Raw genomic sequence first — 18,085 nt, 5'->3', positions numbered from 1 at the left:
AGTCGTGTCTTATTTATACTCTGTTCTACTGACAACAGGCCAGCGAAAAATCTAACAATCTACAGCAAAACCATCAATTATTATGGGCGTTATAACGTAGGTGTGCAGCTGGACGAAACATACACGTCGAACCCCCCCAGACGATTTAAATTCCTGATGAAACATACACGTCGAACCATGGCAACGGGTTAATACCTGAAACTAATCACTGGGATTTCATTCAAATTTGGTATTGAAGGTCTGCCCTAAAAATTCAGGCAAATTTAATTTGGCTCTTATCAATCAGATACAATCCCAACTTCACATGGAGTTGAAGTTAAACTTTAATATTTAATTTCAGTATTTTCAGTCATACAGATCTCTGATACATCATATGATACACACATGCACACACATCTCACACTTACAGATGCACAGAGACATGAACACACAATGTGTATGGTAGGTATGTGTAGGAAGTAGTGCCACTTATAGCTTCCTTAGTTTTATATTATGTGCAAATTGCACAGTATGTGTGGTTGAAGTTGACCAGTGTAATTGAAACACTGCACAATTTTTTTTTTTTTAATTTGCTTAGTGGGGGTGGAGTCCAACTGGGTCCACTTGGCATGGCGGCCACTGATTGGCCTATTGTAGCCTGCCCCGGGTGATTATGATGATGGAGAATTTGGTGGAATGAAGATTGACAGGGGAAACCGAAGTAGTCAGAGAACACCCTCCCCAGTGCCACTTTGTCCACCACAAATCCCACTTGACCAGACCTGGAATCGAACCCAGTCCGCTGCGGTGGGAAGCCAGTGACTAACCGCTTGAGCTATAGCATGGCCTAACACTGCACAATATTATACTGGTATTCTGTATGGAACATGAAATTGAATAAGTTGCAATTGGACCAAAGAGAGATGAAATGACCAGAGGTTGGAGAACACTGCATAATGAGGAGCTTCATAACTTTTACTCTCCAAATATAATTATAATGATCAAGCCAAGAAGGATGAGATGAGCAGGGTATGTAGCACAAATGGGGGAAAAGAGGAATGCATGTAGGATATTGGTGGGAAAGCCAGAAGGAAAGAGACCACTAAGAAGACCAAGACGTATTTGGGTGGACAATATTAAAATGGATATTAGAGGTACAGGATTGGTTGGTATGGATTGGATTTATCTGGCTGAGGATAGGGACCAGTGGAGGGCTCTTATGAACATGGTAATGAACCTTCAGGTTTCATAAAATGCTGGAAAATTCTTGAGTAGCTGCACAATTGGCAGGTTCCCAAGAAGGGCTCAGCTCCATTAGTGGGAGTGATAGAATAGGTACTAGAATTACAGAATAAAAAATAGACAGAAATCATGGCTGTAATTAGGATTATTGAGAACAGTCATACATATATAGAAAAAAGTAATGAAATAAATTAATTTATAGACTTGTTGATTAAGAAAGTTCATGTCCTTACAGTTTCTTTAATAAGAGTAATATTAAGTAATAAGAGTAACACAAGAGTTCTATATCAGTCTTATATTTTATGGCTGTTTGTATAATTGGTCTCTGTTGCGTTCATTTGCTGCAGTTGACCTCCGCATATTTGGCTTTACACTGATTCTGTGCCTGAGTTACTTAATGAAAGTAGCAGACTTCTTCACCAGTGGCATGGCACCTTCAGCAACAACCACTGAGGATGCTTCTGCAGAAATTATTACCTCACAATTTAATAATCTACCTGCAAAATCATCTAAAGCAAGCACGGTGACAGCTGCGAAGTCAAGGTCATCAACTACCAGTGCTACTGCTTCCCCGCCATCTTCAGCCTCCATGATGACAGTGAATGTCCGTGTTGAAAAACCTGATATCATACTTGTGGAAGACATGGAAGATCTGGACACCAGTGCAATCATACTTAATGTATGTATATGAATATGAACGTTAAACTTAATAGATGTAGATGATTGTTTCTCAACCACCAGGCCCTCTCATACCAGGCCCTCGTCTTACAGAAAATAGAATTTACTGGGCCACAGTCTGACAAAGGTTGAGAACTCCTGATGTAGATGCATTCATTCCGTTCATCCATCCGTCCGTCCGTCCATCCGTCCGTCCGTCCATATTACAAGTTGTTTGTAGAATGAAATGTCGGCAAGTGGACAGATGCTATTTCTTGAGAATATCACAAACAATTACATTACCCTGTTGGAAGTTCTGTTCCTGCTCATAGATAGTTTCCTGTAACTACTTAATTCTATGACATAATGCCACATGATCTGAGGGATAACATACAACATTATTTCTGGAATAATATTCCAGATTTTAAACTGTAAAGAATCTAGAGTACATAAGTTATTTTTATAGACTTTCTCTTTCAAGCCTCCGCCCTTGTGATTTGGAACCCATGTAAAATCTGTAGGTAACCCTCTGCAGGATCATGTTACCATTTGGAGTATTATGATGTGCCCTGGGGGTGTCTTTTCCATCTGCATTCTTGTATAGGTTGCAGAGGCCAGAAAAATCAAAAATCAACACAGATTGTACTTGGAGGCACTAAACAAACAGCAACAAGTTCTCTGTAATGTACTTTCCAATAATTGTGTTTAAGTGGCCCAGGTTTCCTAATTAATGTGACCAGATACTGTAGATGGCAGCTGTTACACTGATATTATGTAGTAAGGATAAATCTGCATGTTGTACTTTACATGTCATCCTCTTGGCTCTATTATCATGGATTCATGTTAGTATATTTCAATAACATGAGTTGTATTTAATGAAACTGCCTGAGGATGGTCCAAAATATGTAGCAGGTATTAAACAAAACCAATGTAAATAACTAGATTGTTTTTTTTTGTTATTGTTTTTTTTAATATTTGTGGTGTTGGTAGCCAGAATATCACAAATCATGACACACAACAGGAGGCAAACAATAAAGTCTATTTGGTGTTACCCTTTGTATTATTTAATGCTTATAATATATGTACATATGTCACAAAATGTGACCTTTCATGGTTGTTATTGTTCTCGGTACCTTTGATCTTTTTTTAGAATGAAATCGTTTTCAAGCTTCGCATAGCTGACAGTCATCAAGTGATGAATGGCTCTATCAAGGATTTACAACTGTATTCATGCTGTTTCAACCCCAAAAGGAGAAAAGAAACTATGGCTCAGGTACTGACAAGGTTAATGATTTTAACGATGTGTGTGAATATTGCTTTCATCATATACTGAACTGTGACCAAATACTCACTGCCGAGGAGTAGCATGGAATGGTGATCCCTTCATGTATGTCAGCTTCTGCTGTGTTTACTGGCAAAAGATTAATCTTCTACTCAAAACTTTTTATTTGAAGGCCTAAGTATGAAAATTGAGCTGTACTTTATTGGCCATACCCATGTAGGATAAATGCAATAAATACAAATGTTATGTGAACTGTAGTTGTGTTAGGTAATTGCGTGTGCAACAGTAATGCAGTTTAAGAGTAGGGAATTTTTAGTCTGTCAGTACTGTTATGCTGGCAGCTGGATTTTAACACTTTAAATCAAGCCGTAATGTATCACATTGCTTGCCTCACCAGGAAAACAGCAGTGGTAGAAGTACTGCCATAACCTTATAAATCTATTGTAAGAAAGCTACCTGCAATATTGTAGCAGAAGTTTCACTTTTTAACAACTCAGAGCATGTAGTTTTGTGGTTCAACAGTAGAAGTCATTGCATAAGAGCAATGTGAAACGATGCCACCTACAGTTAGGCACAGCATTTGCTACTATACCACAGTTTGTGTAGTCTCTCCCTTTGCCCATGAAGGCCCCCCCCCCCCATTCAACATGTTCTTATGTTGGCAAATGTATTGAGTATCAAGGAGAGGTTATGTGCTGTTCTAAGAATATTTTGTCACATGCTTTAGTGATATACAGTCATAGTTTATATCATAATATGTATGTCATTAATACCACTGTATATTTGAATGTAAGTACCTTTAGTTTTTTGTTTTTCATATTGGTGCAACATTTTCCTTACATGTGCAGAAATTTCACAATCTATATGCCAGATGTGATGAAATTATGAATTTTTTGTACCCCTTTAAACTCCACCTTGAGAGAAAAGAGTGTTTATTTTGCACCAGCTATAAAGCGTTAACTTGGTAACGGCATTAGAATTGAAAAGAATTTAATGGTTAGTCACTTGGACTATGCATATATGTTGCAGTACTGCAGCACATGACTAGTTGATGTTAATGGGAGATACATTTGTATTATGTTAGTTGAAAATGGAGTCAGTAATGTACAAGAGTGTTATTTTTCACTTTATTTTATAGGTGGCTATATCTTTGTATGTACTACTGTGGTCGCAGTGCAAGGACCAAGAAGGCCCACCCCTTATACATCCATTCATTCATTCATTTGTGTGTACTAGTTATCATTATTTTGCACCAAGTATGTTGTTCAACTTGAGAATGTAGCACCAGACAGAACACCCTCCCCTCACCTCTTCACATAGGTCTGCATGACGAACTTGCGTGCAGCTTCACCATATAACACAACCAGTTCCTGAAGCTGCACACTTCAACCCTGAAAATGGAGGCAGAATATTGCTCTGAAACACTGGATTTGAGAGTCCCACAGTGATGACTATGAAGAGTACAGTCTTTTTGAGTGTGAGGCAGTGTAGTTCAGAAGAAGCCAGGTGTTTCAGAGGAACATGTCACCATCTTTGGCACTGCAGAGTAAGCCAAACGGAAACCAGAAAGAAGCAGGTGACAAGCAGGGCTTTCGCTTGGCCTACTCCTGGACCTGGGGGCATGCGGTAGGGTAGTTGGTTGAGGCACGGTGCTACAAGCCAGAAGGTTGCAGGTTCAAGTCCTGATGAGGTCATTGGATTTTTTTCAGTTGACCTAATCCTTCCAGTCGCACTGTGGCCCTGGGATTGACTCAGCCTTTAACAGAAATGAGTACCAGGGATTAATAAAATAATTTTCCTGGGGGGTAAAGTGTGGCTGGCACTTAAGGCTGACAACCTTACTGCCATCTTTGAGCCAATTGTCTAGATAATGTGGGACCCTCAGCATCTCACAACCCTATGGGCCTTCATGGCCTGTTACAGGGATAGCTTTACTGTACTCTTACTCCTGGACCGTGAAAAAGGAGATGATATGTTCCTCCAAAATGTTTGGCTTTTTACACGGCGGTGGAATTCTCTGAAATATTGGTATTGACCTATAAGGCAATGCCATGTCAGAGTCCAGATCACAGCTCCACCCACTGTTGTTTAGTGAATTTTTCTTTTTTCCTGCCCTTCATTTTCAGTTAACTCCTTAGTTTGAATTCTGAGTTTGTACAAAGCATTTCTATTGCAGATTCTGCATCCATGCAGCATTAGTCTTGCAGGCTCTACTCCAGAGGGTCAAGGCCTGCATCTGGATGTGTGCATGACTGATATCAGACTAAGAGTTTCACCAGGTAAGTAGGTAGCTTATGTTTGCATTGACAGTGATTCTTTTGCTTATTTGATGGATGTTGAAATTGTCTGGAGAGATTATTTCAGCCCATGAAGTGATCCTTGATAACTTGAATTTCTGGGCTGAAGTATCTCTTAAAAGACCTCAAAACAAATTGTATAACTTTGTCTTTGAGGAATAAGCTGTATCAATTGTTGAAGGTTTTCTATTTAAGTTGCCATTGTCAGTATGAATATCTTTAAAACGGGTGGGAGGATGTGATTGAAAGCCATGTATGGAACTGGTAGTGGCTGGTGTGTTGGAGGTTAAGGTGTGATTGGACATAACAGAGGAGTGGGGTATTAACCCAATACAGATTGACCATGTGATTGAAGAAAGGGAATTTTTGGTGATGAGGTAGTCAGGAAAAGAGATGATGAAACTTTTTCATTATCTCATTTGCTCGCTCACATGGTTGCTCCATATTGGATATCATCCCACTCCTCTGTTTCATCTAGTAATGCCTTCCCATTTGCTACTCTAACCATTGCAAGATCTGTATGAGGGCTTCTGAACACCCCCCAGAAGCATTAATGCTGAAGATGGTTCGCTAGTGTGGGGTGGAGTCCAGCTGGGTTCACTTGGCACGGCGGCCACTGGTTTGATGACGCCTCATGTTAGACTATCCTATCATCTCGCAGTATTATTAGTAACTTGTATAGTCTGTAAGGGGCTCAGCTTTACATAATCACAGTGTCCTGACAGCCAATTAAAAAACAAACAAGATTCAAGAAGCTGTCCTGAATTAGCATTTTTGTGAAAATAACGATGGAGAAATTAATGCTACCTGCAACCAGTGTATCAGCATACTGTGTTACCAAAATCTCACACACGTCATCAGAGTTTTTTTTGTACAGAGGGAAGTGACAACTGTGTATGAACCTGAAGAATGACATGTGTAAACTGAAGGTTCTAGTACAGGTACTTCTCCATTTATAACAGCTGTATTCCAAAGAAAAGTTACACAGGATGAAATCACATAAATCAAACATAATTTTCATGTGAGAATCAATGGAAATATTGGAGATTGAGTATAAAAAGTGCCTTAATGTTATTTCTCATACTTAAACAGAATGTCTTATGCAGTACAATACCTCCTTTTTCTTATTTTAATAATATTTATATAATTTCAGTGTGATTAAATTGTGTTTATATTTATTTACTTTGAAAGAAGAGCTGTAGTCATTGCTAAGAAATGAGATGCCATAACATAATTGAAACATATGCAGAAAACTTGTACCAGTGAATCAAAATCATTCGCCCAGTTGTCCCAAGACTTGCACTTTTTATTTCTGTCTCAAACATTAAGAAACATGTAAACAAAATGTATATTATACATTGTTGAATAGTTTCTAGATGGTAGGAGCTCATAGTAATAATGAAGAAATAATAAAAATTAACAATCAGATGAGTGGGTGGTCTAATAGGTGAGTCATTGAGTTGTATGTGGAGATGTTTGAAGACTCTGATGAAGCACTTGATAGCTGTGGCAGTGGAGATTGAATTAGTTTAAAGAATCAGCAAAATTGATTCTGTATTTATGGCCATTGATGTTTATAGTAAAATTTTGCCACAGCTATTTGATAGATCTGCTGTCCATGACATATTTAAAAAATCGTCCTGCTGTAGTTGCTTATCAACCTCAAACTTTTCATGCAGCAGTAGATGCACAGAAGAGGTTGCATGGCTAGACCAGATTTCCCCTTCACCCTTTGAATTCCTCCTCTAATCACACAGTACCCTGCTCCCCCTTCTCCCTCTCTCAGATGGATGGCAAGCAGTTTGTATTAAAACAAGTACTGTTAACTGAAATTGGCTTAAATTAGTTGATCACTTTAAAGTGTATAGTCAGTTACCACAGTTCTGGGAGACCATATCTTAATATTCAATGCCATCAACACCCAAGATATCGTGTTCTTTTGTTGTTTAGCCATTTATAATTTAGGTTTTTATCATATGTAGTTTGATTACCTTGTTGGGTGGACTTCAATTACATGTCTTGTTGACAGCTACCATTGGGCTTCTGAGCAGTGTGCAAAGTCAGCTGGCTGTTGTATCTGCCGAGGCTGAGGAACAGGCAACAGAAGTGGATTACTCTAATATTTGGACTCCAAAGAATTTTCATGATGCTGAGTACTGGTTCCTAAAAACAGGTAAGTTGCATTCCATGTCCCTTGTCTTGTAGAGTGCATTCTTTTCTCATTTGGTATCACAGTTAATTAACTTGTATGTAATTTTTCCTCCTCCTCTCCACACATACACTTCTTCCCCTCCTAGTCTTAAAGTGCCACAAAATTCTTATTACTTGCAGTTCGTCCTTTTACAGAGTTGTTATCTTGGGGCTAGTCATGCTTCATTGTACAGATCCCACTGACAGTGAATGTTTCCAGCAAGTAATAATGAACGGTCTTGGCCCACTCACACATGGGGGTCATAGATTCGAATTCCTTTCAAGGCGTGAATATCTGTATGTGTTTGTTCTGTTTGTGTTGTTATGTGTAGGTAGAGGCTTTGCAGTGGGCTGACCCCCATCCAAGGAGTTCTACTGACTGTGAATAGATAAGAAACTGAAAAAGCGGCCAAGGCCCAACAAAGGGCTGTAGAGCCATAATAGAATAAAATAATATGACAACTGATTTGTTCACAGAAGTGGGAGAAGATGCTGTATTGGGTTCAGGTGTGGCAGTAGAGCCAGCCCCACCAACTGGTGAGATATGTATCCTATCAGCACCATCTGTCATAATCACCATGGAGGCAGGTGTGGGGAGTCAAACATTACCCATGATACTGGTGGATATCGGTTTTCAGGGTTCTGTTACAAACTGGAGCACACAGGTTAGTTCCCGCTGAAATTCTCATTCACCAAAGCCTACTAAACTCATTGGCAGTACAGTTTTGGTAAAAGAATAATCAGCACTCATCAGATCTACCATCAACGATAAAAGGTGAAGTTATCCCTGGGCTTAATTAATTAAATACCACACCATGAGGATGTATGGGGAAGTGGAGTTATAGCTCCATTATTTTTAACCTTGGTGTTGAAGGTGAGTGGTCAGCTTCATACCCCTGCTGCTTTACCCTCAGGGGAACAGCCCTGGCATCCATTGTATAATAGGCTAGGTGGGCCCCATAGCCAGTCTGGTCAGTATGGAAAGGAGAAGGATCTCTCACTTCTACCAGGAATTGAACCCCAACTCCTTAGTCATCTAGCCCATAGCCTAGCTGCTATGCTAACTGAGCTATTCTGGCTCCACTATCAACTATCAAATTCTTTAAGAAGTAATATGCCTGGCTAACCAGTCATATGAATAAGTCAAATACCACAGTGTTGTCATGTGTGGAGCACAAGGTTTCTATAACTTGTATGAAATGTGTAACTTCAGTGTTGGAAATCAGCTGCATAGGATGTTGAAGCTTTTCATAAAATGGATTATGATGTATATGTAGGCTTGATGCCATTGTAGTGATACTGTGAAGTAGACAGAACATGTTGTTCTGATTTCAGTATATAGGCTTATGGGCGATGTCTTTTCTGCTCTTGCAGTGTTTATATTATGTAGTTAGATGAGTTTTAACCTGATCATCAAGATTGTTAGGAACATCTGCACTGAACACTAGACATACTTACTTCTTGAGCATAACAGTGCTTTAATTAATGCAGTCCATGCAGTCAATTGCAGATACACTCTTCAGACATTTCTTTAATTATTGAGGTATTGCTCAGAAATTGTTCTGGAGGAGCAAGGACATGATTGCCAAATATACACGAGTTTTGCTGCCATTTAATGTACTGAGCTTCTAGTATTTGCTGAGTCATCTAAGCAGTTCCGTTCTGTTTTATATTTATTTTAATTAAGGAATGAATTTCTGAATAATTAGATAGCCTATAATGAATATGATTTTTGTAGGTTTTGAGGTTCTCACAGTGGTAGTTATGAAGAGTTCTGTCTTATGGGGTATGTCATGCACTTTCATGCTGGTTTCGTGCTCTGCTAATTGTTTGACCCTGAAGATGGAAGAGGCATGTTCCTCTGAAATGCTGGTTGACTTTAAGGAGACTACACAACGTTATGTGTATCCTAAAAGATAGAAGTCTTCAATATGATTTGTTGGCTTCCTGTTAATATCGTTGGACCATTCTCCATTATATTTTATTGTGGTAACATTTTTGTTCTGTGTAGATGAGTGTTTCCAGTGGTTTGACAGTACAGGTGGCCTACTATAATAGTGAACAGGCTCTGTGGGAGCCCCTCATTGAACCTGTAGAGCAGGTGAAGGATGGCAAGATTATGCATTGCCCATGGGAGCTCCGAGCTGATGTAAGTTTCATGTTGATATTAAAATTAAATGTTTTTTTGTCTGTCTAAATTTGCTATACAGTAATCAAGATTACTCAGTATATTGTATATATATATATATCTCAGAACATTCGATGAGTATCTGACGGTGTCATTTCCAGATGTCACTTTTAGCAGCTGTAATTTGCTTCAACCATCTTCCAGACTTTCGCATAACATGAGAAGAAAACACAGTATTCCTTTATTCCAGCCATTTCACAGTGCAAGATATCAATATATCACATCTGTACAAAATTGTTTTTCTATGGAGACAGTGGCAGCATTGTTTGAGAAGGGTGAATTTGGGGAAAGTTGCCAACTCTTTCACTGAAGCTTTTGTAACATAGTAGATTGAAATTTCCCTTGCTGCACTTAACATACTGTAATGTAATGTATAGAAGGCATTTAAATTAACTGATCTGATAATGTAAATAAATGGTAACTTGAAATGGCTTCATAGATTAGTCAGTTTTAGAACTTCTTTGATCAAACTTTATACAATGCGTTGAATAATCGAGGAAACCTGGCAACACTGTAGAGCATAAACATCTGCTCTTACAGAGTGCTGCTGTAACTGCCGATAGCAGAATGAGTCATTAGCGCTGATAAACACGCTGTCAGGTGGCGTGATCTTGTCAATTCAGTAAGTCACATTGATAGTCAGTGTCTGTTAGAGGTGTCGATAGGCAGTCAACATTTATACTGATATGAAGTTCATGATTGAACAGTGTGTATTTATTGTTGAAACTTTTGCAAGGGAAAAACTAACAGAAAATGTATCCGTAAGTTTTGTCATAAATATCCTGACTCACCAGTTCCCACAAAGTTGTGTGTATCGAAGCTTGTATAAAGTAAGAGTTGTGCATGAGCTGAAACAACCAGATTATGCAGCAAGAATTCGTTTTTGCAATTGGCTGCTGCAAAATGTGCACGATGGAATCGTGGGTCCACAGCTTCTGTTCATGACTGATGAAGCGAGGTTTCACATTAGTGGCCATGTCACTGCACAAAATGTAAGAATATGGAGCGATGGAAATCTTCACACTATACAGCAAGTGCCATTACATAACGAAAAGGTGGGGGTGTGGTGTGCTCTAAGTCCACGGTAAATCATTGGCCCCTTATTCTTCCATGAAACCATGAACCCTGACCGCTACGTTAATGATATACTGAATCTGTTCTTCAGTCAGCTGACTGCTGAAGAAAGACAATATGGGTATTTTCAGCAAGGCCATGCTACAGCACACACAGCTACTGCAACCATGGTTGCAATACAGGAAGTGTCTGAAGACAGAATAATCAGCAGGGGACTGTGGCCTCCCAGATCTCAGTTTTTGCGATTTTTATATTTGGGGAAACCTAAAGAGAAAGGTCTACAAGACTAATCCTTGCAGCACTGAAGCTCTGGAATGAAATAATATGCATAATTGGTTCAGTTACCATGGACCAATTTCAGAAAGTGTCTCATAATTTATGCGATGTGTTGCAAGGCATGTTTGCAAGCAGAAGGGGGTCACTTTCAGCACCTGTTATAAAGCACGGTAGGTTTGTGTTGTCTTTTTACAGTATTCTTATAAATGTGTGCATGTACAGAAAGTGATGTGAGGGAATCAGCAACATGACTGCACTCTTGCTAGTGGGGAAGGGCACAGTAGTCGCGGAGAAATGATCCATCCGCTCTACGCTAGCAAGAGTGTGAACGTTTATCAGTGCTGATGACTCATTCCACTATCGGCAGTTACAGCAGCAATCCGTAAGAAATGTTGTGTCCACTATATGCTGCTGCGAGGTTTCCTTGATCATTGAATGCCCTGTACGTACGAACTTAGAGAAGTGGGATCTGAGGCTGTTACCTTTTTAAGAAAGAGAAGTCTGAAACTGTGAAGAATACCATCACATGGGATGTGACTTCATGTATTGCAATTAAACTTCTCCTTACATTACAAGTATATAGTCCAGTAGAAGTTTGCTGTGATTTTGTGTAATCCGGTATAAGTACACCATGATGTCATGTAGTCCAGTACAGTTCCGCCTGACAATATGTAGTCTGGTAGAAGTTCACATTACACCATGTAGTCTGGTAGAAGTGGCTGCATGGCATCACATCCCGGAAGGTAATATTCTGCATTTCAAAATTTTATGTTTTGATCTTTCAGGAATAATTGTACAGTGTCATTCCACTTTCGTTTAACTGCCTATTTGAAGAAATTTGTGATCATGTGAGGGAGTTGTGTGCTGTATTTTCAGATTCAGATGAATTCCCAGGAACCGATCTCCAGCCCACTTTCACAGACAGCCTCAGACTTGGAGGACATACCATTTGTTCCTCCAGCCATGAGTATTGAAGTGATTTCAAAGGTGAGTCAAGCAATGAAGAATTACTGGTGAGAGTTATGTTGTGTCAGAGGTATAATGTGTTGCTTTAAGTACTGGGTAATTTGTTTAAAATGCCAATGCAAAAATTAAAAGTAATGTGAAATTAAGTATCAACTGAATTCGCCCGTCATGTTTAAGCTATATACTTGAAATCATGAATGATGAATATCATTTATATTTCAGCTGTTTTATGACAGACTTTCAACCCTGGAAGTACCAGCTTTAATTCCTGTGGTGCTAAGGTACCATTTTAGGCTGTTAGAGCTGCCCTTTTTCTTGGGTATATAGACCCTGTAAGAATTTCCAAGTGTGGCAAAAAACAATTCTGGATATTATCTTGACTATGTAGTTTATGTAGAATGCTAACAGATGTAGCAGTTGTTGTAAAGGTCAAAACTGGTTACCCAACCACCTGCATAAGGTCAAAATTTTCAACATGTGACACTCGTAGGGGTAAGAATACAAATTTATTAACATCTTGTACCAGGCTGTGGTTGTCCCAGTTTTGTGCCCATTCTGTGCATTGACAGTTTGCCTGTATGAAGTGCATATGTAAGCTGTTGTCTGTAGGAAAACCTGGAGCTGACAATGACCAAGAGTTGCCTGGATGTGCTGACCAACCTGGGGAAAGCTTTTCAGAGTGCAGTAAAAGAAGGACCCAAGCGACCCAAATCAGTGTCGCCTTACATAGTTCAGAATGATACAGGACTTCTCGTTACACTTTTGTTGAACAAAGGCCCATTTCAGGTAAGGAAAAAGACTGTAATTACAGTGAAATAACAGTGTTTCCAGAGTTATTTATTTTTCTGTTCCCAGCCAAAGTCTGATGAAAGCAGTGTACTATTCCATATTAGTGAACATTAATTTAGTAAGTAGTGCACATTTGTCATGAGACATTTCTGATCGACCAGAACTTCTATCTCTATGAAGTGTGACTGGTCAAAACAGAAATCAGTATTAACATTTTCTGTCTGCCTGAAACTGTTACTGAACAACAACCATAATATATGGCGAGTGATGTCACATATCTCACACATGCTGAACCTCTGCTGCTTTCAGCTGATGTTCTTTCAGTGTGTATTTCATGTGTTTGTTTATTTTAGAATGTAATCTGATGTTATTGATTATGTACTTAGTTGTATTTATTTGTGTAGAAACTGCTTATGTACATATGTAAAGAAATCATTTCATCTTAATTATACACAATAAAAGAAGTGAACAATTCTCTGATGTAATTTTACGTAACCCCCCACATAAGGGAAACCTCAATTTAATGTGACAAAAGTCATTCCTCCTGAGATTCATTATATAGGGATTTCCCTGTACTTTTAACTTTTTCTGTATTTATATTATGTATGACCATGAGGCAGTCATACTCATTCTCTGGAGAAGAAAATGAAGGAGGCAAAAACCAAATTTCAAGTGAAAATTCCATTTTGAAACTTATGTAGATATGAATGCCAAATGGATTGAAACTGTTGAACAAATTAATATTTCATGTAGATGGCTTTTGAGGGTCTTGTTTTCAGTACCTCCTTAATGTATATTAATGGAGCTGGCTTATTGCAGTCGGTATAGTGACTTGTTACATTCTGGATGACTGAGGGGTCTTCTCCACATTGTCCAAACCAGTTCTGGGGCCCTGGGGATATTTTTACCTTACCTTACCTTTATGCTTGGTGAGCTCTTCTGCCCTGCATACATAAATCTATGGGAATATTGTGGAGAATTATCTGACTTAGGAGTTTTAGCACCATCTAAGTACAGCGTCGTTCAGTATTCCTTTATTGGACACTATTTCGCTACATGTTTTGGCCAAAGATACCATATTTACAAAATATATAAGAGCAATTTACACATGAACGATATACACATTCAAGCGCACAACCAAATATTTCAAACAGTGCATGAACTTTATGATAGATAGCAGTATATATGCTACCTACAAAAATATTTAAGCGCAAGCAACTGCACTACAGTTAGTATATGAGAAGACCCCACTAAAGACAAATATACAAAACATAAGTACCAAAATTGTAACATATGATATACAAGACAAGATTAAAATCATACAGAATAATACACATTATATATTGCAGTGCGATAGCTGCAAAAGGGATACAGTGACAGAGTCCTAGATATGTGACACAACAAAAAAATAAGGACGTGCTGTAGAGCACAGAAGACAAGCAAAGAGTACAGTGAAGTATTAAAACTACACTTTTAGTGAAGAACATGTTTTAGGTGTTATTTTTATTTATTTTAAATATTGTTGTTGCATTATTGACGCTGTACGTATGATTGAATAATACCTCAAAGCAACAGGATGCTGAAATATAATATTATTCATGGAACCTCTGAAAATCTGAAGATCACTGTCTTCAGGAATGTGATTTATGTAGTTTGGTGGATAGGTACCATTGTTTTGGAGAACCTCCTATCTTCATCCTTCTGTCCAGAAGATGGAGCCAGCAAGTTCCTCTGAGTTGTTAGTATTTGTCTGCCAAACTGTTACATCCCAGATCCTGCTGTGGAATCCCAGGATCTTGTTGAACACAGTTTGGGAATCGGTCCTACAAATCAATTTAAAGGATTAATTGAATCAAGTAGTCATCTTCACATACAAGAGATCCTTACATTTTATGGTATGTGTCTCTAAACATAGTTTTTTTGCCATTCTTTCCCTGCTTACCTGGCTGTAAAGATAGTAGAAAACCATTTTAGATGGTACCATCTCTTGGTCAGAATTTCTATTTTGTCCCCAGTGATAGGATGAGTGTAAATATGATGGTCACACAGTGTTACATCCTGCTTGTGGTGTTTAAAAATAAAAATGGAGAGGTTTTCCTTCACACAAACAGTGGTTTTATTATTTTACTTAATAATATGTTTCAGGCCAGGTAGGCCATTGTCAAGTGATGACTAGTATTGTAATTTTAATTTTATAGAATTCCATTACCATTTGTATATTTGTCATGTATCACATGATGATGGTCTTTCTGGGCTGAAAAATGTTCTGAGAGAAATAATAAAAACATTGTGTGACAGATGTGATAATGTAAAGATGACGGTGATGGCGATAACCATTCATGATCTTTATGTTGGTGTATGTGATGATGACAGCAACAGGAGGGAGCCTACAGCTTAAGGTGTAATCTGAAAATGTTTGTGTATTTTTAAAGTGAAGGAAGGTAAGGCATCTAGAAGAATCTTAATGAATTCAGGAAATCTGAGACTTTCTGTACAGAAGGCTGTTGTCTTTTCTAACAAGTCCTCATAAAAATTCCTTGATTCTGTGCTTGTGTTTGTAGAAAGGAATATTACTTTCAAATATGTTAGCAACCAGTTATGCAGATAGCACTGTTTCGCTTTGCAGGTACAGGATGCGAAGGAGGGAGAGGGGGTGAATCAAGTGGTGCTACAGAGTGGAGCCAGAGTGGGACTGTGCCTTGAGAAGCCAGAAGATCTGACAGTTAATATCCTGACATCTGGCACCACATCTGAGAAAAACAAGGTCACCGAGAAGTTTCTTACTGTACGGGTAAGTAACTACCAATAGAAGCTCAGGAATGCAAGAAAACGCATATGTATGTTTTTAAGGTATTTTTATTCCTTTTACATGAGACATGACCTGAACATTTACTGTTTGCTCCAGGTGAGTGAAATGAAGGACTGTGAATTGGAGCTTCCAGTCGTTCGAGCAGATAAGCGTTACTTTTCACTGAATCACAGAGGAGAGAGCAAGGACGCATGGGGCCTTGTGTCTGATGTTACAGTTCAAGATGGTGGAACCATCATTACACTTAGGAGCATTATTCAGGTAAGCTGTGTATTAAGGAAGAGATAAAATTACCGTGAATGGAAGTGTAATTGTGGGGCATTGTTTAGATGGAATACTGTGGTGCCCCCCTCAAAAGAGCCACTAAGGGGCTGTAGATCCAGGTCAGGCAAAGACATGAGGGCCACCATGAAATGATTCCCGCAGCAGTCCAGGGAGTTCTTTATGGAGGGGCTCTATTGGCAGGTGCTTCAGCATGATACTTGGCTCAGTGCCCATGGAAACTATTGTTAATGATCTCTACTCCAAAGTCTCTGAGTTCATTTCAATTGACTTCAAAATCTAAATAAGGCCATCTTGCAAATTTTAATAGGAGGGGGAAGCCTTTTTGAATGATGTTATTGTTATTGAGCATCAAGAGGCCGGGAGGAAGTTTGCTTAAAGATTTGTGCTTTTGTTGTCTGCGCCACATTTAGGAGTCTCTTTGATGATTTTGTCATTCCTTGTAGGCAAATATCATAACAATTCATGCACATCATCTGCTTTTCCTAAAACGTTCTGAGTAGATCCAGTCGCATTGACATTCATAAATCTCACAAGCAGAATGAGGAAGAAGAACAAGAAATACTTCTAACAGCACCAGTTGACCTCAACAGCCGATTGACTGGACCCTTTTCTTGCTTTAGTGTAGTCAGTATAGTGACTGGCTGGACAATCAAGGGGTCATAGTTCAAGTCACAGTGGGACTTTTTCTGTTCTCCAAATTGATGAGATTGACTCTGGGCTCCACCCAATCTCCTGTCCAATTGGTACTGGGGGCTCTTTCCCCAGGGTAAAGTGGCAGGGGCATGAAGCTGACCACTCACCTCCAGCTAGTGCTGAAGTCAAGAAAATGTGGAACCATACAACCAGTCTCCCATATGCCTTCATGGCATAGTGCATAATTCATTAAGCATGGGGACATCTTTACCTTATGCCTTCTCTTGCATGGTGCACCAGTGAGGAAGAGGCTTCTTATTGACTGGCTTTTATGTATAGATCAATGACTTACGCAGTTGTTCTACACATCGTCCGTGATGATGGACACAGAGAAGGTCTCTGATATTTCTCTGTAACTCGGCTTTGATGAAACTGATTGTATGAGAAAATTGTAATGTGTTTGATATATTTTAATATGACATTTTTATGCCATCAAAATAGCTAACATAAATGAAGAAGCAGACAGCTCAGAATTTTCGCATATTATGACCGGTTAAACTTTGTCAAGCATGCATCAGACTTATTCAACTGCACACTGCACATTTTAGCTTGCTGACTTCTCCATTTTATTCATCACCAGTATCATCACCCCTCCCCCCACTTCAGATATTGCCACCAGACCTCCAGATGTACAAAATTTAAAATGCGGTGTTTCAAAACGATAAACATTTCCCCTGAATTCAGACTTGCCTATCATTCCTTGTATTACGAATAAATATTAGTGGTTGGTTGGTTTCTAATGCTGTGCTGTGACAGTTAAGTCTTTTATGCTTCTAACCTCAAGTGATGTGTGTATTGTCACTCATTTTCCATTCGGACACCGCTTGGGTGTGTTACATTACCCAGTTGTCTAGTCCAGTTGAGTTGGGTGATTTAAAGTTGTTCCCACACTTGTCTGACAGAGGTCTCCACACTTGTATGACCACAGCAACATTGTTGGTAGCTTTGTGGACTACCAAAAATGGTGCCTAACTTTGCCTTCACTCATCTCTTATCTTAAGTGACACACACTTTTACAAGGTGTGTCCCAAAAGTCATGAAATATATACAGGGTGTCCCAGGAGGAATGTGCCAAACTTCGGGAGGGTGTTCCTTATGTTATAGTATGCCGATATAACCCAAAATACCTACGTCCAAAGTTGAATGGTTACGGAGATAATGGCCCGAGAAAAGTGTGGTCTTCTGGCGAGTTCACGCAAGGTACCTGTCAGCTGGCATGTCTTATCTATGTTTGTCCTTGAGTCTGTTTATACCACTATGCGCACTCAGCCATGTTACGTCAGCGCTTGCCGGTCATGTGTCATGTATAGTGCTTGGAAACCTAAGGACAATTATGACATGGTGAGCAAGTATTTTGT

The 18,085-nt window shown here is 39.1% G+C and overlaps 1 protein-coding gene across 1 annotated transcript in view; it reads left to right on the top strand.

Moving 5' to 3' along the window:
• Positions 1–18,085, top strand: part of LOC111871223 (vacuolar protein sorting-associated protein 13) — a gene marked incomplete in the record, with an annotated part of 172,647 nt that overhangs the window by 75,776 nt on the left and 78,786 nt on the right. Inside the window, 10 exon segments of the mRNA XM_023864160.2 lie at positions 1,569–1,900; positions 3,029–3,151; positions 5,337–5,439; positions 7,487–7,630; positions 8,125–8,312; positions 9,659–9,796; positions 12,062–12,172; positions 12,761–12,937; positions 15,567–15,731; positions 15,846–16,010. Coding sequence (XP_023719928.2) covers positions 1,569–1,900; positions 3,029–3,151; positions 5,337–5,439; positions 7,487–7,630; positions 8,125–8,312; positions 9,659–9,796; positions 12,062–12,172; positions 12,761–12,937; positions 15,567–15,731; positions 15,846–16,010 — 1,646 coding nt within the window.

This window comes from Cryptotermes secundus, unplaced genomic scaffold, assembly GCF_002891405.2.
Source record: "Cryptotermes secundus unplaced genomic scaffold, Csec_1.0 scaffold649, whole genome shotgun sequence".
Taxonomy (NCBI): domain Eukaryota; kingdom Metazoa; phylum Arthropoda; class Insecta; order Blattodea; family Kalotermitidae; genus Cryptotermes; species Cryptotermes secundus.
This window is presented reverse-complemented; position numbering and strand designations above follow the sequence as displayed.